Source organism: Notechis scutatus, chromosome 11, assembly GCF_049901735.1.
Source record: "Notechis scutatus isolate UNSWTSFEM ecotype Mainland chromosome 11, rNotScu1.2, whole genome shotgun sequence".
Classification (NCBI taxonomy): Eukaryota; Metazoa; Chordata; class Lepidosauria; order Squamata; family Elapidae; genus Notechis; species Notechis scutatus.
This window is the reverse complement of record NC_142019.1, coordinates 17,472,506-17,494,353: the sequence shown is the minus strand read 5'-3', so window position 1 is coordinate 17,494,353 and position 21,848 is coordinate 17,472,506. Positions and strand designations below refer to the sequence as shown.

At 42.5% G+C, this 21,848-nt stretch overlaps 1 protein-coding gene across 2 annotated transcripts in view; it reads left to right on the top strand.

The window, feature by feature from the left end:
• The window catches only part of MEGF11 (multiple EGF like domains 11), a 530,131-nt gene that overhangs the window by 457,906 nt on the left and 50,377 nt on the right, over nt 1–21,848 (top strand). For both annotated transcript variants that reach the window (XM_087972942.1, XM_087972943.1), the window contains exons 15-16: nt 9,207–9,353; nt 16,002–16,136. In XM_087972942.1, coding sequence (XP_087829068.1) covers nt 9,207–9,353; nt 16,002–16,136 — 282 coding nt within the window. The remainder of the gene's footprint in view (nt 1–9,206; nt 9,354–16,001; nt 16,137–21,848) is intronic.

The following is a 21,848-nucleotide window of genomic DNA, read 5'->3' as shown; positions in this document are numbered from 1 at the left end:
GGAAGGAAGGAAGGAGAGGAAGGGAGGGAGGGAAACTGGCTGGAGAATTCTGGGAGTTGAAGTCCACAAGTCTTAAAGTTGCCAAGTTTGGGGATCCCTGGGCTAGGCATATCTAATTCACTTAACCTTTCATTGATCACTATATGTTCTTGATCCCAATGCAACATGTATCTGGAAAATAAACAATAACAGGAAGGTATAAGAATTGCTAGCTGCAATAATGTGTGCTTCTAGTTGCACACATCTGGAAGTTGCCAAAGTTGGCACAATCTTTGACAGTTCTTCTTGTTTTTGGGTTCAAGGACAAAAATCAAATTGGAGGATTGCCAACTTCTGGGCAGGTGGCTCATGAATGGCATTCTGCCAAGTGGTGCTGCAGTCAATGAAAAGATCCAAAAATGTATGGGGGAAAGGATGCACTATTTGAAAAGCTCAAAAGTGAAGAATATGTCAGGAAAATCAAAAATTGGATGCATCCAAACATGAGCAATATTGGATTAGAATTTACTGTACAGAACTGCAATTGCCATATTGATTCACTTGTCTTCCTAAATAGATTGTTTCTAGAATTCACAGGAAATGTTTAGACCAAATTCCTTTCGAAATGGTTGGGAATTCATCTTACTCATTAAAACCAATTGTCTCAAACATTACATCTTGTGAGGAACTTTAGCAAGGAAGAGCTTTTAACAATAGCAGTTCTGAAATAAAACATTAAAAGGAAATAATAGTGTTGCATTACAGTAACATTTCAAGCAGCGTTGACTGTTGGCTGGACAAATGCAGGTTGCTTTTTTGCAGTTGTAGAAGACCTCAAATGATCAAAAAGGAAGAATAACGCTTGAAAAAAATTGCTAGATTTTAATTCTAAATATGGAACAGGTGCCAAGTCTGTTTGAAACAGGTTTTTTTTTATTTCTTTGTCCTGATAGCATTTTTTTCTTTCTCAGCCTTGTTGTAGGCAAAGTTAATCTAATGTGGAAATTTAAGATGAATTTACTTTCTTTCAAACCAAATAATTCTAAAAAGGGAACTAGGGACAGATATTCCTCCGCCGGTCCTTATGTGACTCTGTGCAGTCATTAAAACCACACTGGGGTACTTTTTATGCCACTTAAACCCATTTGCATTCAAACTTTCATTTCCTTCATGCTGATTCAGACAAGGTTCCAAATCATTGACTGTACAGGGAGTGAATTGTATTTGTAAATAGGAAGATGAGAATTAATTCAGAATCTCGTTTTGTTTCATTAAACCATGTATTGGATGGCAAGGTCCCTTTTATATAATTTTCTATTATTTATTTTGAATCGGGGGAGGAAATCATCAATTATTTATTGATTTTTCCAAAGGCCACCTTGTGATTCATGCCAAATTTCCAAGCACAAACTTCCTTGTACAGTATATAATTTTCCTATCTCTTAATAGAATAATCATATTTTGAATTGTATGCTACACAACTCTCTGTGCTTTTTGAGCATTAATAAAATCATAAACAACTCAATAAAATAATCAGTATGAGTCAGATGCCAAGCACTTCAATTTTGATCACATGACCATGGGGGAATACTGCAACGGTCGTAAGTATGAAAAATGGTCATAAGTGTCTTTTTTCAGTGCCGTTGTAACTTTCAAAATGGTCACTCAATGAAGTGTTGTAAGTCGAGGACTGCCTGTCAAAGCCCTTCATGACATAGAGTTATCTGAGGGTCCATCTGTTTCAAATTGGCCACTAAAATGGAGCAGACTTCTCTATGATGGTGTTGGTCATGTGACTTCTCTATTGTGGTCCCTGCTGTCTGGAACACAGGTAGTCCTCGACTTATGACCACAATGGAGCCCAAAATTTCTGTGGCTAAATGAGACATTTGTTAAGTGAGTTTTGTCCCATTTTATGACCTTTCTGGCCACTATTGTTAAGTGAATCACTGCAGCTGTTTCAGTTAGTAACACGGTTGTTAAGCAAGTATGGCTTCTCCATTGACTTTGCTTGTCAGAAGGTCGTAAAAGGAAATCACATGACCTTGGGACACTGTGACCGCCTGGTTAGTTACCCAGGGGTGGGATTCAAATTTCTTAACAACCGGTTCTGTGGGTGTGCCTTAATTTGTGGGTGTGGCTTGGTGGTCATGTGACTGGGTGGGCATGGCTTGCTGTCTGGGCATGGCTTGGTGGTCATGTGACTGGGTGGGCATGGCTTGTATGTAAATATTGTAAATATTTATGTAAATATTGAATTTTTTATTTAAAGAAAGAGCAACTTTTACCCCAAATGAGGCAAAGCAAGGCAGGCAGATTGAGTTGCTTGCAGAATCACAGAGTCACTCGCAGATCTACCTTTCTGCAATCTGCTGCCTGAGTCTCCACTGAAAAATAGAAGCTTCGGTCCTAAAGAAGGTTCAACTCTGCTCTCAGGCCACTGGTGCGATTTGCCGGTTCTCCGAACTGTGCAGAATCGTAACAACCGGTTCTATAGAACTGGTCCGAACCGGTAGAATCCCACCCCTGTTAGTACTCCATCCCTCTCACTACTTTTTATGAGGTCAGCTCGTAAAATATTTCTCTGGTCTTTTTAGAGTTGCCAACAGAAAGGGATAGTGGTGGTGCTATCTATTCCACTTTTTTCTAGCTTACTAAGAAGTAGGTTGTGGTCTACTTTATCAAATGCCTTGCTGAAATCTAAATATATTATGTCCACAGTATTTTGCGGGTCTACTAATTTAGTCACTGTGTTGAAGAATGAAATAAGATTGGTTTGGCATGATCTGTTTTTAACAAACCCGTGCTGACTGCTAGTTATTACTTTACTTGTTTCTAGATGTTGGCAGATCTGTTTTTTTATTATCTTTTCCAGTGTCTTCCCGGGTATTGATGTTAGGCTGATTGGTCTATAGTTTCCTGGATCTGTTTTTTTTTTTTTCCTTTTTTGAAGATGGGAACCACATCAGCTCTTTTCCAGTCCTCTGGTAGTTTCCCCGGTGCTCCAGGATTTTTGAAAGATATGGTGCAGTGGTTCTGAGATGACCTCTGCCAGCTCCTTTAAAACTCTGGGATGTGATCCATCAGGCCCCAGTGATTTGTTTTCATCAAGATCAGACAAGTGTTCTCTTACTATTTTTTTGCTTATTTTAACTTTTATTTCTGGTCTGTCTTTTACAGTTATGTTTTTGGTGGGTTGAGCTATAGTTTCTTTTTGCATGAAGACAGATGCAAAGAATGAGTTAAGCAGTTCTGCTTTCTCTCTGTTGCCTGTTACTTCCTTGCCATCTTCTCTCTTTAGTGGACCGATTGTTTCCTTGATTTTTTTTCTTTTTATTTATATGTTGGAAGAAACTTTTTTTTATTATCTTTGACTTTTGTTGCAAGTCTTTGTTCGTGCTGAGCCTTTGCTATCCTGACTTCGTCTTTGCAGATTCTGGCTACCTGCTGATATTCTGCCTTAGTTGTATGTCCTTCTTTCCATTTTTTGTACTTGTCCTTTTTTTCTTTCCATTTGCCAGAGAGATCTTTGTGCAGCCATGCTGGTTTCTTCTTGGATTTCTTGTTTGGGAGCTTTTGTTTTTTGTTTTTTTGTTTCTTCTTGTTGGGAGGTTTTGTTTTTGTTTTTCTAAATCAGTGCACATAAATAAATAAGCATTTTCTCACCAGGATCACTGCTGAAGCTGCACTAGCCAGAATTCTCCCTTCTCCCTTTCTCTGCCCCACCTCACACTGGGTAGGCTGGCATTGTTCTCAGTGGAAATCCCCCGTGTTTTAAGTCATGTAATCAAAGGGTTTTCTTGATAAGCCTCCACCCACAAATAATTGCTTCTCAGCCGATGGTGAATTTGCAGAGATCCTGCGAGAACATTTCCATTCATAAGTGGATGATAAAAAGGGCAGAGGACTTTATTTAAATGTCACTAATTGAATAAAAAGCAGCTGATAGGGCATCTGCGTAGATTTGAGTGGCATTAGAAAATGCCAAATTGTAGCCCTTTGCAACCTGAATTTGCATGTTTGCAGAATATCTTTCTATCTGTCTGTCTACCATTTATCTGTCTATCTATTTCTGAACATAGAGACGGTATTTTCTTGAGGAGGGGTGAATTTCCTGTTAAGTAAAGTGTTTAATAGGTCTGATGTAATTATCTAAGGACATTTATTTAGCTCTTTGTAAGTTGCCCACCCATAAGAAGGTCTCGGAGTACCATTGCAAAATAAATACGATAGAAAATTAAAAATCAAAGAATTAACATCGTGGAAAATGGCAGGAGAGATTGCTAAAATTTCAGCAGTGAAATTGGACTTATGAATAGAATAGAATAGAATAGAATAGAATAGAATAGAATAGAATAGAATAGAATAGAATAGAATATAGAATGGAACGGAACAGAACAGAATAGAATATAGAATAGAATAGAATAGAATAGAATAGAATAGAATAGAATAGAATAGAATAGAATAGAATAGAATAGAATAGAATATTGGGATGAAGAATAGAATAGAATAGAATAGAATAGAATAGAATAGAATAGAATAGAATAGAATAGAATAGAATAGAATAGAATAGAATAGAATAGAATTCTTTATTGGCCAAGTGTGCTTGGACACACAAGAAATTTGTCTTGGGTACATAAGCTCTCAGTGTACATAAAGAAAAAAATAAAATACATTGCTCAAGAATCATAAGATACAACACTTAGTGATAGTCATAGGTTACTAATAAGCAATCAAGCCATACTAGGAAATAAATAAAACAATATAAATTGTAAAGATACAAGCAACATGGTTATAGTCATAAGTGGGAAGAGATAGGTAATAGGAAGGATGAGAAGAATAGCAATACAGTCTTACTAAATAGTTTGACAGTGTTATGGGAATTATTTGTTTAGCAGAGTGATGGTGTTCGAAGAAAAACTGTCCTTGTGTCTAGTTGTTCTGGTGTGCAGTGCTCTATATAGCGTCGTTTTGAGGGAAAGAGTTGAAAACAGTTTATCTCCGGGATGTGAGGGGTCTGTAGATATTTTCACAGCCCTCTTTTTGACTCGTGCAGGATACAGGTCCTCGATGGAAGGCAGGTTTGTAGCAATTGTAAAATTGGTCAATAAAACAAGCTATGGGAAGCTTGGCAAGAAATATCATACCGTTTGTAAATTCAGCCAGTAGCTCTATCTTATGGTTTAGTGCATGAGCACCCACAAGGCCTGTGTGTGTGTGTGTGTGTGTGTGTGTGTGTGTACGTGTGTGTGTATGTGTGTATGTGTCATGCATATCACGATGTCATTGGAGTAGTGTTGTGAATTCAAAATGGCTCATCCAGTGATTTGTATGCTTGTAAATCCAGGTTCTACACCTTTAATATTTGTGACGAAACTGAAAGCTTCCTTCCAACCAATGTTGAAAGGCAATATATTTTCTGTAGCAAAAATGCTATCAGCATTCCACATTCAAGGTGCCGCAACCAAGATCCTCCATATGTTTGAAGGAACGTTGGGATGTTTCAAGTGAAATACGGAGGGTTTCGGTGGTGTAGAGATGCCACCAGTGTGGAGTATCAATAAAGGAGAATATTTGTAGCTTGTCGTGATCTGGGCAGTCTTTGGTTCTTCTCTCCGTTTGCTTGTATTGTATACCCAAACTAGGTAATGAAAAATCTGTAAGAAAATAACCAAACTCAGTATAGAGTATCACAGGCAGTGATTAAATGTGAAGTTCCCATTGTTTATCAGTTTTCACTATTTGCAGAATAGCAAAGTTGGAAAGTTCAGAGATGCAGTGGCTCAGGGGCTAAGATGCTGAGCTTGTCGATCAGAAAGGTCGGCAGTTCGGCAGTTTGAATCCCTAGTGCTGCGTAATGGAGTGACCTCCCGTTACTTGTCCCAGCTTCTGCCAACCTGCAGTTCGAAAGCACGTAAAAATGCAAGTAGACAAATAGGGACCCCTTTGCTGGGAAGGTAACAGTGCTCCGTGCACCTTCGGCATTTAGTCATGCCGGCCACATGACCACGGAGACGTCTCCGGACAGCTCTGGCTCTTCGGCTTTGTGACGGAGATGAGCACACCGCCCCCCTAGAGCTGGAAACAACTAGCATGTATGTGCGAGGAGAACCTTTACCTTACCTTTAAAGTTGGAAAGGACCTTGGAGGTCTTTTAGTCTAACCCCCTGCTCAAATGGGAGACCCTATATCAGGGGTCCCCAACCGCCGGTCCACGGACCGGTACTGGGCCGCGGAACAAGCCTTACCGGGCCGCTGGTTGCTGGGCGCCGCCATCTTTTTGGTAAAAGTGCTTCCGGTGAGCTTTTCCGGTAGAAAGCTCACCGGAAGCACTTTTTCATCAAAAAGATGGCGGCGCAGCTTCGGTGAGCTTTTCCGGGTAGAAAGCCATTTCTACCCGAAAAAGCTCACCGAGCGCTGGCGCCACCATCTTTTCGCAAAAAAGATGGCGGCGCCCAGTTGACGCCAGTACCGGGCCGCGGCGCCCAGCTGATGCCGGAACGGGGCCGCGGCATCGAAAAGGTTGGGGATCACTGCCCTATATCATTTCTAAGGTTCCCACAATTTGTTGTCTTTGGCTTGTTTTTCTTTATTTCGCAATTAAGATGCGCAGAGCGCAACGGACATATTTTAAGAAGGCAGATTCTGCTTGTGTCCTTCCAGTCTGGAAGAGAGGAAGCAGAAGAACAGGGGGAAAAAAAAAAAGATTGGAAAGGAAACGAGTCAACTCAGCCGCTGTTCTTTAAGTCAGAGATTTGGATCATGATCAGCTTATCCCAAAACAAGCCAGGGAGATAAAAAGCGAAGTTGAGGGCAGGCAAAATATGTGCACTCATGTTCAGAAGAGGTTATGTGGAATGACTGTAAGGATGACTAAGATGAACTTCAAGCTCACTGGAGCTTAGAATTTACCACACACCAAAAAAAACTTGAATAAGCTGCGAAATAAGGGAAAAGGCTGAGACTTCGGCGACCTTATCGAAAGCTCCTGAGATCAAAGTCAAATACCAATAAAGGAGAATATTGCAGGCTTGAACTGTGCTGGTGCTTTCAGCTTGTTTGGTTTCTTGCAGATGTTTCAGTACCCAACATGGTAACTTCATTAGTACTAGAAGGGAGTGTGCAAACCTTCTAACACTGATGATGTTGCCTAAACGGGTAATGAAACGTCCACGAGGAAACAGCCAACTACTAAGAAGCATCAAGGACCTCTCAGATCCAGGTCATCCAACTTCCGGTAAAAGGACTCGGCCGTTATATTTGGCCTTCAGAGCTTTGCAATCTTGAGTGTTTGGGAATGGCTGAATGAGATGAAGGTTACAAAGAGGTTGGTACATCCCTAACCCATGTGGTGAGATATTAAAAAACAAAAACCTATAAATATATAATTGCATCTTTAACCATAATGGACAAGCACCTTACTGCTAATCGAAATTACATTTGGGTGGAAAATTCAGGACATGATCAAGTGGAACTGTGACATTTGTAGAAAAACAGGTGGTGGGTGGGATTAAATCTCAGGTGAGACCTATCCAGATCTGAAACTGTCGATCTAATAATGTAGTAGAGACCGAGTTTCTCCCACCTCAGTTCACTCTTGTAGAATTCAACCGGTGGAGTTTCAGGAGCATCTGCAGGCTGAAGGAGGAAATTGCATCACACACACAGCATGACCTCACCATGGAATGACTGAAGAATGCAATGTGGGTCATGTACAGGTTGACATTGTCATAGGATATTAGGTTTCCTGGGAGTTTGAAATACAAAATGGCTTCTCTTGTTTTCTTACCCAAAATAATTGACCTCAAGTAAATATTGATTTTTCTTCTCTCTTCTTGTCCACCCATTGATCATGATATCATAGTGTAGACCTGCTATCCTTCATGGGTATTGGCATTGTCAAAGCCTTGAAGATGGTAGCTATGAACATCTTATTTAAACCTCTCTCTTTTTCACATGTGTTGTGTATGTGATACCCAGAAAAGCCCGGGGGGATCAATTGCGCAGCCAGCAACTTTAATATGTGTGGTCTTCAATTTCCAGAATTCCCCAGCCAACATGATGGGATGGACCACAGTGAGGAGGTGGATTCCCAGATGGGAGGGGGCATATTACAGAAGAGTAAGAGGCAACTTTACCCAGATATGTGTGAGAGAAAGCGGGTGAAGACAGGCCCTCCCTAATAGTTCTCAGAGTATATGGTAGATGCAGAGAGTAGAGTGCTTTAGTCTGGCAAAACCAAGAACGACACATGGTGAAACTTACAAGCCGAGTTCTTTATTGTTCCACATCTATAGACAGAATCTTGCCAGACTAAAGACTCTATGATCCACATCCATCATACACTCTGAGTACTAATAGGGAGGGGCTGTCTTCACCCTCTTTCTCTCATACATGGTATCCTGGACTGAGTTGCCTCTTACTCCTGTGTAATGTGCCTCCTTCCCATCTGGGGATTCACCTCTTCACTACATTCCATCACAAATGTCTAGACTTCAACTCCCAGAATTCCCCAGCAAGCATCTTTGAACATAGAAGAACAGAGTTGGAAAGGGCCGTGAAGGTATTCTAGCCCAACCTGCTCCTTAATACTATTTCAGACAGATGGTTGTCCAATCTCTTCTTAAAGGCCTCCAGTGGAGCATCCATAACTTCTGAAGACAAGCTGTTCCACTAATTAATTGTTCCCTCTGTTAGGAAATATCTCCTTTGTTCTAGATTGCTTCTCTCCTTGCTTAGTTTCCATTTGATGCTTCTTGACCTGCCTTCAGGTGCTTCGGAGAATAGGTTGACCCCCCGTCATCTTTGTGGCAACCCCCCAAATATCTGTGGACTTCAACTCCCAGAATTCCTCAGTCAGCATTGTAGCAGGGAAATTCTGGGAGTTTAAGGCCATGCATCCTTAAGGAATACTGAGGAATACTGCAGTAAACATCAACAATGACCAAAAACAAAAGGCTGATAGCTTATTTCTTTAAAAAACAAAAACAAAGGAAGGCTAAAGATTAAGGAAGAGACTAACGTCACATCAGATCCCCAAATGAACTTGCTTGGCTTTTCCTTCAAACCCAGCAGACTTTCTGGGACACGTCCTATATGCTGAAGACACGGCTCTCTGCATTTGAAACCCAAGAGGGCCCCGAGGGGAGTGCAAACCTCCTCTCCACCAACACACGAGTGACTCCTCCTTTCTGTACAACTCATCCACATCTTTGTTTTCCCGCCAGGCATCCATTGCGACAGTGTGTGCTCGCCTGGCCGTTGGGGACCCAACTGCTCCATTGCCTGTAACTGTGAAAATGGAGGTTCCTGTTCTCCAGAAGATGGAATCTGTGAGTGCGCCCCAGGCTACCGAGGGCCCATGTGCCAGAGAAGTAAGAACCTCATGCTTTGCCTTATAGATTCCATGTGGCAGTTCCTCCTTTTGATCCAGGTTGCTATTCCTGAATCCCTCCCGAACTTGCTGACAAATTGAATTTTTGCATGTGACGGTAGCAGTGGTGGGATTCAAACATTTGTTTACTACCGGTTCTGTGGGTGTGGCTTGGTGGGCATGGCAGGGGAAGGATACTGTAAAATCTCCATTCCTACTCCACTCCAGGGAAAGGTTTCTGCAAAATCCCATTCCCTCCCTACCCCACTAACCTGGTTTCCAGCTCCTTTCTCCTGTGCAGGGCAACCAAAGGAGATCCAGCCGATCAGCTGGGACTCAATGGGAGGCAGAGAAGAGATGGGGTTGGCGGAACCAGTCAGAGGTGGGATTTGCCGGTTCTCCAAACGACTCATAATTTCCACTACCTGTTCTCCAGAATTGGTCAGAACCTGCTGAATACCACCTCTGGATGGTAGGAAAAGGACAGTTCATAAGTGGATAGTAAGCATATCAGCGGTTTTTATTGTATTTTAATTTACAGCCGATGTGTAAGATACAGTTAATTTACAGTCAATGTGTAAGATAGGGTCCAAAAACCTGTGAGTGTTAATTGTGACCATAGTCGCTGGTATCTTCACTGTTTTGGCCATTTAGACATCTCTACAGCAGAGATATCCAAATTCAGCAACTTTAAGACTTGTGGGTTTTAACTCCTATGTGGAATTCCCCTCCTATGAGCCATGGTGGTGCAGCGGTTAGAGTGCAGTACTGCAGGCTACTTCTGCTGACTGCCATCTGCTTGCAATTTGGCAGTTCAAATCCCACCAGGCTCCAGGTTGACTTGGCCTTCCATCCTTCCGAAGTCAGTAAAATGAGGATCCAACCATTGTTTTTTTGTTTTTTTCCTGCCTTCTGGTGCTTTAGAGAATAATGATCATCATCATGAATGGTCATGTCACTTTTTGTTCAGTGCGTTGCAACTTTGAATGGTCACTAAATGAACTGTTGAAAGCCAAGGAGTATCTGTACTACTGTACTAATACCACTGCAAGTAATAACAACAACAAAAATAATGGATAGTGATATCAACTAATGGGGGTTGATACTACTAACCATTTTGGAGAACCTCGCTGTAGGCCCAAAACTGGTTGGTCCCCTGTTAAATTACCCTTCCCTTCTGCAATTCTTTAGTTTGATTCTCATCAGCTCAAGGTTGCCTCAGCCTTCCATCTTTCCAAGGTTGGTAAAATGAGGACCCAGATTGTTGGGGGCAAGAGGCTGACTCTGTAAACTGCTTAGAGAGGGCTGTAAAACACTGTGAAGGGTGTATAAGTCTAAGTGCTATTGCCCTTTTCTCTCTTTTCCTTCCTTCCTTCCTTCCTTCCTTCCTTCCTTCCTTCCTTCCTTCCTTCCTTCCTTCCTTCCTTCCTTCCTTCCTTCCTTCCTGGTGTGCAATGGTTAGAATGCAGTATTGCAGGCTTACTCTGCCCACAGTCTAGAGTTTAATCCTGATCAACTCAAGGTTGACTCAGCCTTCCATCCTTCTTAGGTCAGTAATAAAATGAGGATAAATAAAAAGTGGGATATAAGTCGAAGAGCTATTCTGTTCTATTCTATTCCATTCCATTCTATACTATTCTAGGTTGACTCAGCCTTCCGTCCTTCCAAAGCTGATAAAATGAGGACCCAGATTGTTGGGGTCAAGAGGCTGACTCTGCAAACCACTTAAGAGTGGACTGAATGAAGCGGTATATAAATCTAAATACTGGTGCTATTCTATTCTATTCCTATGGTGGTGCATTAGTTAAAATGCAGTATTGCAGACTAACTCTGCCAACTGCCAGCAGTTCGATCATGACAGGCTCAAGGCTGACTCAGCCTTCCATCCTTCCAAGGTTGGTAAAATGAGAACCCAGATTGTTGGGGGCAAAAGGCTGACTCTGTAAACTGCTTAGAGAGGGCTGTAAAACATCGTGAAGCGGTATATAAGTCTAAGTGCTATTCCTATTGCTATTTGTTGTCCTTATTTGTTGCCCAAGACAGCCCCGGAGGGGAAAGGAAGAGTGGAGGGTGACCCACATGCCCAGAACCCCAAAGCAAAATCAGTTAACCCACAGGGTCTTTGAAATGGTCATAAGCTGAGGACTAGCTATCCTTGACCTTAATGTCTCATCTTCTGATATTTATAAGGTAAGCTGCTTCAGCGTCTGCAGAAATGGAGTAGCATGTAAGTTGTAAAGAAGGAGAGAGAAAAAATAATAATTGGCTTAATCGCTATTTCCTCACCAGTCCCCTTCTGCAGGCAGACATCTGCAAAAAGAACCTTCTATTCCTTATGAATAATTTGATAAAAGACCCTCCCCTACATGTGGAAATCGCCCAAAGTGGCTGGGAGACCTACTCGGAGTTTAATCATCGTGTCCCAGAGGTCTCTTTCCCACGCCAGGATCTTCATCGTTACAAATAACTCTAGTTGTTGGGCTGCTCTTGCCACGAGGCAGCTGCTCTCCCTTCCAAAATAATTGGCTGCTCTTCTTTTTCTATTTAAAACTGCTACTGCCTTGACCTCAGGGGGGCCCCCAGCTCCCTTAATGACCTCGCAGGTCCTTGGCTTCCTGCGGCTGGCAGGATTTCTGGGATGCTGCAACAAGACCAAGCCAGAAAGGATCAGGGACGTTGGAGGGGGGGCATTTTTTGCCACAGTGAAGTCCCCGGGGTTTCGAATGGAACTCCAGGAACTCAGAGAGAGTGGAAAGAAAGTAGAGCTTAATTTGACCAGGCAATGGGGTTCCAATTTAAAGATGACTTCTCTTCTCGTCTCTTTTCTGTACTCTATTCCGTTCTGCTATACTCTCGAATTGCTCTGTTCTGTTCTGTTTTGTCTATTCCATTCCATTCTATTCTATTATGTTTTTTATTCTGTTCTGTTCTTATTTCTGATCCTATTCTATTTTTATTTCTGATTCTATTCTATTCTATTTTTATTTCTGATTCTGTACTATTCTATTCCATTCTTTTTCTGATTCCATTCTATTTTTATTTTTTTGATTCTATTCTGTTCTATTCTATTCTTATTTCTGATTCTATTCTGTTCTATTCCATTCTTATTTCTGATTCTATTCTATTCTTATTTCTGATTCTGTTCTTTTCTATTTCTATTTCTATTTTTATTTCTGATTCTATTCTATTCTATTCTATTCTATTCTATTCTATTCTATTCTATTCTATTCTATTCTATTCTATTCTATTCTATTCTATTCTATTCTAATCCATCTTGTCAATTAAGGTAGCACTACAGGTAGTCCCTTAGACCTATATACCACTTTACAGTGTTTTATAGCCCTCTCTAAGCGGTTGACAGAGTCAGCCTGTTGCCCTCAACAATCTGGCTCCTCATTTGACCCACCTTGGAAGGGTGGAAGGCTGAGTCAACCTTGAGTTGATCAGGATTAAACTCTAGACTGTGGGCAGAGTAAGCCTGAGATACTGCATTCTAACCATTGCACACCATGAAGGAAGGGAGGGAGGGAGGGAGGGAGGGAGGGAAGGAAGGAAGGAAGGAAGGAAGGAAGGAAGGAAGGAAGGAAGGAAGGAAGGAAGGAAGGAAGGAAGGAAGGGGAAAGGGAAGAGCAATAGCACTTAGACTTATTAGTCCCTTAGACCTATATACCGCTTTACAGGGCTTTTACAGCCCTCTCTAAGCAGTTTGCAGAGTCAGCCTATTATCCCCCAACAATCTGGGTCCTCATTTTACCCACCTGGGAAGGACAAAAGGCTGAGTCAACCTTGAGCCTGGTGAGATTTGGACTGCCAAATTGCAGGCAGTCAGCAGTCAGCAGACAGAAGTAGCCTGCAGTACTGCACTGTAACCAATGTGCCATTGCAGCTCTTAAGTTATGCTGGTAAGTTCCTTTTGTGTCAAGTAGTCCTGTCTTTCAGGCCTAGTTTACTCCACACCACACTGTCCTCACATGCAGACAGCATTGGCCCTCTCAAGCTCTCTCTAGGCTGGGTCTATGATGACTTACTGCAGCCAGATGAGCATGACTGGGTGGGCATTGCTGGATGGGTGTGGCCAAGTTGACACAGAGGATTAAGTGCAGTCAGCTTGGGGCGGCTGGGCGGTGTGTGACCAGGTGGACACAAAACATGGGTATGGATGGGGGAGCAGAGAGGGGGCATGGCCAGGAGGATGCAGAACCAGTTGCCACGGGCAACTGGGTGTGGAGCCAACGGGAGTCGTCCCATTGCCCTCTAGGCTTCTCCAATTGGCTGGCTGTCCCAAAGCATCTCCCCCCACCCTGGGCACCCCTTATCTCCAACCTCTTCAGAGGTGGACTGCTGCCGGTTCGCACCGGTTTGGGTGAACCGGTAGTTAAGATTCTGCACAGTCCGGTGAACCAGCAATTCCCACCACTGGCTGGCCCCTCCCCCGCTCATTTTTCAGCCTATTTTGGGGCCATTTTCAAAAATGGCCTGAAAACGGCAGGTTGGTCATGTGACTCGGTGGGTGATGTCACTCGTCACCCAGCCCTGCCTCCCAGCTACTCGCCTCAAAGGCACCTGCCCATTTTTTTGGCCTGTTTTTTTTGGCCATTTTTCAGGCTGTTTTCAGGTCAGTTTTGGTCCCATTTTTCTGCTGTTTTGGGGCCATTTTGGGGATAAAAATGGCCTGGAAATGGTCTGGAAAATGGCATGAAAATGGCCCCAAAATGACCTGAAAACGCCCCAAAAACGCCTCAAAAACAGGCTGAAAAATGGGTAGGGGGGACAGCCAGTGGTGGGATTAGCCCCAACCAGCTGAATTTTACCTGTGCCTTTGAGCCGAGTGGCTGGGAGGTGGGACTGGGTGATGAGTGACATCATCCACCGAGTCACATGACCAACCAGCCACGCCTACCCAGCCAGAGAACCAGTTGTTCAAAAAATTTGCAGCCTACCATTGCACCTCTCCCCATTTAACTACCTGTGTGGTCCTGAAGTCCACAATGGCAACCGAGAGCTGCCTGGATTGTTTTGGATAAGTGCTGCAGTCATGTAACTTTGAGCTTTAGCACCACATTGCTTAGCGACAGCAATTGCCATTTTAACCTGAGGAGTGTCTCTGCTGCTTAAAACATCACAACCAGAAGTATGTGCTGAAGTACCGCTAAAAATATAACGGGGCTAATAAATCAGACACGAATATTATACAGAATCGTGATGAAACAAGTGACATTTGAAGAGACCATAATTAATATATAGGGTGTTAAAATAGAACTGGCTCAATCCTTTTTATATAACGTTATTTCAGTGCAATGATGTTTGTAAGGTATTGCTAAGGTTCATAATATTCTGTTATTTAGGTGCCATACAGTATTGAATCAGAGAAAGAAAGAAAAAAACCCAGTATTCTATCAATGTTAAATACAATTTTGGATATTCCTATTATCAGCGTTAGGATTATTTCACTTTTTCTTCTCCATTTCCTGGTCTATCTTGTGTTCAGGAGCATCCCCAAGAGAGTTCAGGATTGTGATTGCCACCATGCAATTGAAACTCTGCCTGATTTGCCCATCAATGTCACACACATGTGCAAGCGACGGGGGCATAGTTATGACCCCCTTCTTGGTTTTTACTTCAGTTCCTATGATTAATCAACCTCCCAAAGTAGCTCTAAGAACAAACATTTCTGAATTTTTTAAATATACATCCTCATTTAGAGACCACAATTGGAACAGGCAACTTAATTGTTCAGGGAAGCGGTTGCTTAAATGAAACTGTGACTGTATTTCGGATGTGATTTCAGCTTCCAAAACCTGCAAAAGTTGTTAGTGCAAGGATTGCTCATAAAGTTTCTTTTCATCCCCGTTATTCTGACCAAGGTTTCCTGAGACCATAATTAAGCACACGCTTAGTCCAAACAACTCTTGTTTTATTTCAGTGCTGAGAATTATGTGCATTCCCAGCCTGTAATGAGTCTCAAACAGTCCCTCGAGATAAGCACCCACCTTTCTTTCCTTTGAGTTGCTACCAACAACTAAAGTGCCAAATTAACTGGGGGGGAAAAACAAAGTATAAAGTCCACACAGAGCTTCAAGGTTTAATCTGAACAGAGCGAATGACTTTGCTTCCTGCAAAGGTTTCTCTACCTTTGCCTGTCTTGTATACCTTATGGGAGAGGCAATCACCTCCCTGCCTTACTCCCGAGTTGCCCCTTTTGTCTCAGCTGCTCTTGCCTTCTGGCAGCTCTGCACACATGCACACTGGGAACAGGCTCCCCTGGGTCCTCTGCCTCGCTGCTGCCAGACTCTGGGGGCTCCGAAGTCAGCACCCCACTCCCAGATGGTCCTGGCCCCATCTCTGCATCGGACGCAGGACCCTTGTCCAAGTCCTCCCCAGACTCCCGGACTGATCCCTGTTCTTCCCCACTGTCCGATTCCGCTGCCATCTGCACAGGCTGCCGGTGAACCCCAACACTTGTTATAACTGAGCAGTCACTAAATGAGCCACTCGCTAAGTAAGGACTTCCTATAAGGCCTTTCTTCTATCCTATGAAATTGTAAAAAGTCCTCCGAAGTGCATAGTAATGGATGGAGATTAATACCTTGTATTTTAAGTTTCGTCCACGGTTTTGTTTATTCCTCTTTCTGTGCTTTTTCTCTCTTAGTTTGCCCCCCTGGGTTCTACGGGCTTCAGTGCAACCAGATTTGTCCAGAATGTCTTCACAGCACACTTCCCTGCCATCATGTCACAGGCCAGTGTGATTGCCTCCCAGGGTTTTTCGGGCCCCTCTGCAACCAAGGTAAGGTGGCATTTGCTGATTCCGTACGTCTATAAGTTCAGGTGGCCCTCGGCTTATGACCCACAAGAGAGGCCAAAATTTATTTTCCTAAGTGAGATATTCATTAAGTGAATGTTGCCCCATTTTACAAACCTTCCTTGCCACAGTCGTTAAGTGGCTCTGGCTTCCTCATTGGCTTTGCTTGTCAGAATTTAATGTCATCTTTCAGTCTGTAATTCACCACAATGCAAAAAAGACGTTGAGACTCTGGAAAGTGTGCAGAGAGGAGCAACAAAGGTGATTAGGGGATAAAACACATGAGGAATGGTTGCAGAAACTGGATATGTCCAGTCTAACAAAGAGAAGAGCTAGGAGTGACTTGATGACAGTGTTCCAATATTTGAGGGATTGACACAGAGAAGAAGGGGACGCGGTGGCTCAGTGGCTAAGATGCTGAGCTTGTCGATCAGAAAAGTCCGCAGTTCGGCAGTTCGAATCCCGAGCGCCGTGTCACGGAGTGAGCTCCCGTTACTTGTCCCAGCTTCAGCCAACCTAGCAGTTCAAAAGAAGGTAAAAAATGCAAGTAGAAAAATAGAAACCACTTTGGTGGGAAGGGAACAGCGTTCCGTGCGCCTTCGGCGTTTAGTCATACCGGCCACATGACTACGGAGACGTCTTTGGACAACGCTGGCTCTTTGGCTTAGAAACGGAGATAAGCATTGCCCCTACAGCCAGAAACGACTAGCACGTATGTGTGAGGGGAACCTTTACCTTTACACAGAGAAGAGTAGATCAACCCATTCTCCAAAGCACCTGAGAACAGGACAAGAAGCAACAGGAGAGAAGCAACCTAGAACTAAGGAGAAATTCCTGACAGTGAGAACAATAAATCAGTGGAACAACTTCCCTCCAGAAGTAACAGGTGTTCCATCACTGGAGGTTTCCAAAAAGTGATTTGTCCAAAATATTATAGGGTCTCCTGGAGTGGTGCGGTGATCTGGAGGTGGAGCTCTCGCCTCACAATCAGGAGACTATATGAGTTCGATCCTGAGTAGAGGCAGATATTTATATCTCTGGGCACAATGAGAATACATCTGCTATGAACTGATGACAGGAAAGGCATCCGGCCAGTAAACACCCAGCTCCATACGAGGTCATTCAAAGACAAAAAAAAAATTATAGGCTCACCTGCTTGATCAGGGGGTTGGAGTAGAAAACCTCCAAGGTTCCTTCCAATCTGATTATTCTATATTCTGTGCTCTAAAGAATGTAGATTGCTTGAGTTGTTAGGCAGAAGTGGCTTCTCCCTACACAGGCAACAGGCATAAATAAAAAGGTTCTTGAATGTAGATATTCAAGAGCAAATGGAATGTGCTAATAAATTAAATTCACCAGACTACAGCCATGGCAGTCAAAGCACATCTGAAAAGCAACACACTTCTAAGTTGTGTTGTTAATAGAGGAAATAGAGTAACTCTGAGTTCCTTGAGGCCAATTGCTTCACCGAAATCTTTTTAAAAAACCGTCTGAAATGGGCTTTATTAGAGTCTATCAATAAAAGAGTGTCTGATTTGTGCTACAAGCCACAAGAAAGAACCCTACAGCTGCACACAGGAAGTTTTCAGCATCATCACCAGCAGAATCTAATAAGCCAAACTTCACTGTAGGGGTGAGAAAAATCAGGAATGGCCCCCATTGAAGATTCCATACGTCCTTGGACTAATGTGGATAGTTGTAGGGCACAACTCATGACATGTTTGTGATATGCAATCTCACAAACGGAGAGAGCCAGTTTGGTGTAATGATGAAGGCAATTGGAAAGAAATTGGGAGACTTATGAGTTCTAGACAGAATACAGAATAATAGAGTTGAAAAGGACCTTGGAGGTCGTCTAGTCCAACCCCCTGATCAAGCAGGAGACCCTATACTATTCTAGACAGGTGGCTGTCCAGTCTCTTCTTAAAAGCCTCCAGTGATGGGGCACCCACAACTACTGAAGGCAAATGGTTCCATTAATTAATTGTTCTATTAGGAAATTTCTCCTTAGTTTTAGGCTGTTCCTCTCCTTGATTAGTTTCCATCCATTGCTTCTTTTCCTGCCTTCGGATGCTTTGGAGAATAGGTTGATCCCCTCTTCTCTGTGGCAGCCCCTCAAATATTAGAAGACTGCTATCATGTGCCCCCTAGTCCTTCTTCTCACTAGACCAGACAAACACAATTTCTGCAACTGTTCTTCACGTGTTTTAGCCCTCAGCCCTCTAATCATCCTTGTTGCTCTTCTCTGCACTCTTTCCAGAGTATCTGCATCTTTTTTATATTGTGGTGACCCAGCCTAGGTACAAAGCCAGTTGGGTAACCATGGGCCTGTCAGCCCTAGGAAGCAGGCAATGGCAAACCGCTTCTGAAAAACCTTGCCAAGAAAACTGCAGGGACTTTTTTAGGGCGTCAACAGTGACTTAAATGGTGTTCTGACCCAAACCCTTGTCCAATAAAACAAACACGAACCAAAGGGAACAGAAACCTTTTAATAATGAATCCCCAGTTAAAAGGCTGCTGCAAACTAATTAACTTTGATAAGCACGAGCCTCGCCAAAACTGTGCGAGGCTGCCAAAAATAACAGATAAGATTACCTAGAAATATTTTACAACACAAGAGTCTTCAAATACCAACTAAGATACTGCAATGTCCACGAGGCTGAGTTTCAAAACTTCTTTGCTTCCTGCAAAGAACGTCCTATTCACAGCTGGCTTTTATCTTCTTGAGGGAGGGGCCATTACCTTGCAGCCTTACTCCTAAGTCGCCCATGCTGCTGCAACTGCTCTGTCGTGTGAGCAACCCTGCGCTCATGCGCACTTGGCACAGGCTTCTCAGGAACCTCCTCATCGCTGCTGCCAGCCCCCACAATCTCTGAAGGCAGCAGTCCACTCCCTAATGGCCCTGGCCCCTCATCTGAGTCCTCGCTCTCCTCAGCCGTCCACACCTGCTGCCGGCTAACTGCAACAAAGGGATGCCCATACACACATCCCACAAATGCCACCACTTCTATGTGCCAGACACTGATGGCATCACTGTGATTTGTTGCTGTAAGAAACAGGTCAATGAAGACTCAATCATCCAGGCCAAACTGTCCCAAAGGTGCTTTTTTCAAGAGGCAACTGGACTTTCTGGTTTTTCTTTGAAGACGCTTCGCTTGTCATCCAAGAAGCTTCTTCAGCTCTGACTGGATGGTGGGGAATGGAAAGATGGATACTCCTTGCAGGCAGCTGGTCATTTGCATCCTATTAGAGAATCGTTGAGGCCACATGGAGGTTTGTCTGTGTCTTCAGGGTCACCTGAGTGATGCGCCTGGTTCCTGTAGTCTGCAATTTTTTTCTCTGGAAATCCCTTCCTACTCCCACACCATTCCAAGGGTGTTTATCCCAAATTGTATAGCTAAAAATCTGTAAATATTCTCAATCATCCAGGTCATGGTTGTCCCAAAGGTGCTTTTTTCAAGAGGCAACTGGACTTCCTTGCTTCTTCTTTTGAAGACGTTTCGCTTCTCATCCAAGAAACTTCTTCAACCAGAAATTCCAGTTTCCTCTTGAAAAAGCACCTTTGGGACAACCATGACCTGGATGACTAAGAATCTCCATAGACATAGATTCGCCAAAGGTATCTGAAGGTTGAATCGCGGCTTCATCAATCAGAGCAAAAATAATTAGACAGACAGTCCAGAGAGTCAAGATCCAATTTTAGACGCCTTTGACCTGGATGATTGAAACTTGATTGACACATTGCGAGCCATTGTGGGGAGAAATCCGTGCAGTTAGTGTGGCAAGAATCGGTAAATTCCAACCATTCTCTGGCTCTCTGCCTAACTAATTCCGCTCTGACTGATGAATTTGCATGGATGTGCAATGAAACGTCTCAGATGAAGAAAATTTGGTCCAGTTGCCATGATTCAGCCTTTAGACATGCTGTAAAGAATGTGCCCAGAAATACCCATTATTTAATCAAAATCAGTACCTTATTTATATATTACAGTTATTACCAATCAACAACTATAAATTTCTTATAAGCAACCCAGCTCTTTTCATATCAAACTATGCCAAGATTCTATGATGTTGTTTATTTGGTTAATGAAAAATTTTAATCTTTTTTTTTTAAAAATTAATCTTGCCTGAAGACAAAATGAAAAAAAAATATGAATGAGACTGTCCCATTGATCAAAGAATAGATCATACTTCCAGTTTTCAGATGTCGCTATTTCAAATGTCACCATTAACAGCACATTAGAGTTTATTTTATTACTAGCTTCAGTGAATATTCTTCAAAATGCTCATTGGGCATCTATTTTTTTTAAAAAAATCATTTATAATTTTACTATATAAATACTTTCCTCAGTAATTTCCAAGGTTTGGATAAATTCACCATAGCTGAAGGTGTGTATTTTTCTCTGTAGTTATTCCAAAACAGCATAGATATACTTTTAATTAAGATATCCCAATTCCCCTGAGTCATATACCAACTCCATTCAGCAGATCTATCCATATCTGTATATATTTGTTTTTGTTGTTTTAAATGCTTTTTGTATTGTTTTAATTGTTTTTATAGATTTAGAACTGTAAGCCATCCAGTATCTCTTGATTGAGATTGCTGGCTATCAAAAATGATTGATTGATTGAATCAATCAATCATAGCTAAGAATTAATCCCAGGTTAATGGCAAATAGTCAGATCAAACCATAATAAACTTATTGCCCTAGAAATACTGTTTTGGAAGGCAAGGATTTATCATTTATCATGTATCTCCTTCAGGTCCACGTCATTAAAACTTTTGAGACATGGATCCCCATCCAATTTCTGTATCTGATTTTATACACACTGATTATGTCACTTCCGCCTCTATTTTTCCAAGGCAAAGACTCAAACATCATGGTAGTCAGAGTAGAGCTGGAAGGGACCTTGGAGGTCTTCTAGTCCAGCCCCCTGCTCAAGATGGAGACCCTATACCATTTCACACAAGTGGCTGTTAGTCTCTTCTTTAAAAACCTCCAGTGATGAAGCACTCATAACTTTTGAAGGCAAGTTGTTCCACTGGTTAATTGTTCTAACTGTCAGGAAATTTCTCCTTAATTCCAGGTTGCTTCGCTCCTTGATCAGCTTCCATCCATTGTTTCTTGTTCTGCCTTTTTATCCAACCTTTTGATTTGCCACATTGAGTGAAGAGGAAATGTCTTCATTCGATAAGTCACTCAAGAAAGAGTGCAGAGAAGAGCAATAAAGATGACTTTAGAATTTAGGATTTAGAGACTAAAGCATACGACGAACAGTGGCAGGAACTGGGTATGTCTAGTCTAACAAAGGGAAGCACTAGGGGTGACATGATAGCAGTTTTCCTACATTTGAGGGTCTGTCACAAAGAGGAGAGGGTCAACCTATTTTCCAAAGCACCTGAACGCAGAACAAGAAGTAATGAATGGAAACTTATCAAAGACAGATCCAATCTAGAATTAAGGAGAAATTTCTCGTCGATGAGAACAGCTAATTAATCATGGAACAACTTGTCTCCAGAAGTTGTGGGTGCGCCACCACGGCAGGTTTTTAAGAAGAGGCTGGACAACTATTTGTCCAGAATAGGGTACAATTTCCTGCTTGAGCAGGGGAAGCTGTCCAAGGTCCTTTCCAGAACTATTATTCTATGTTCTATGTCTTGGCCCCATATAAGCCTATAATACAGTTAATGTATAT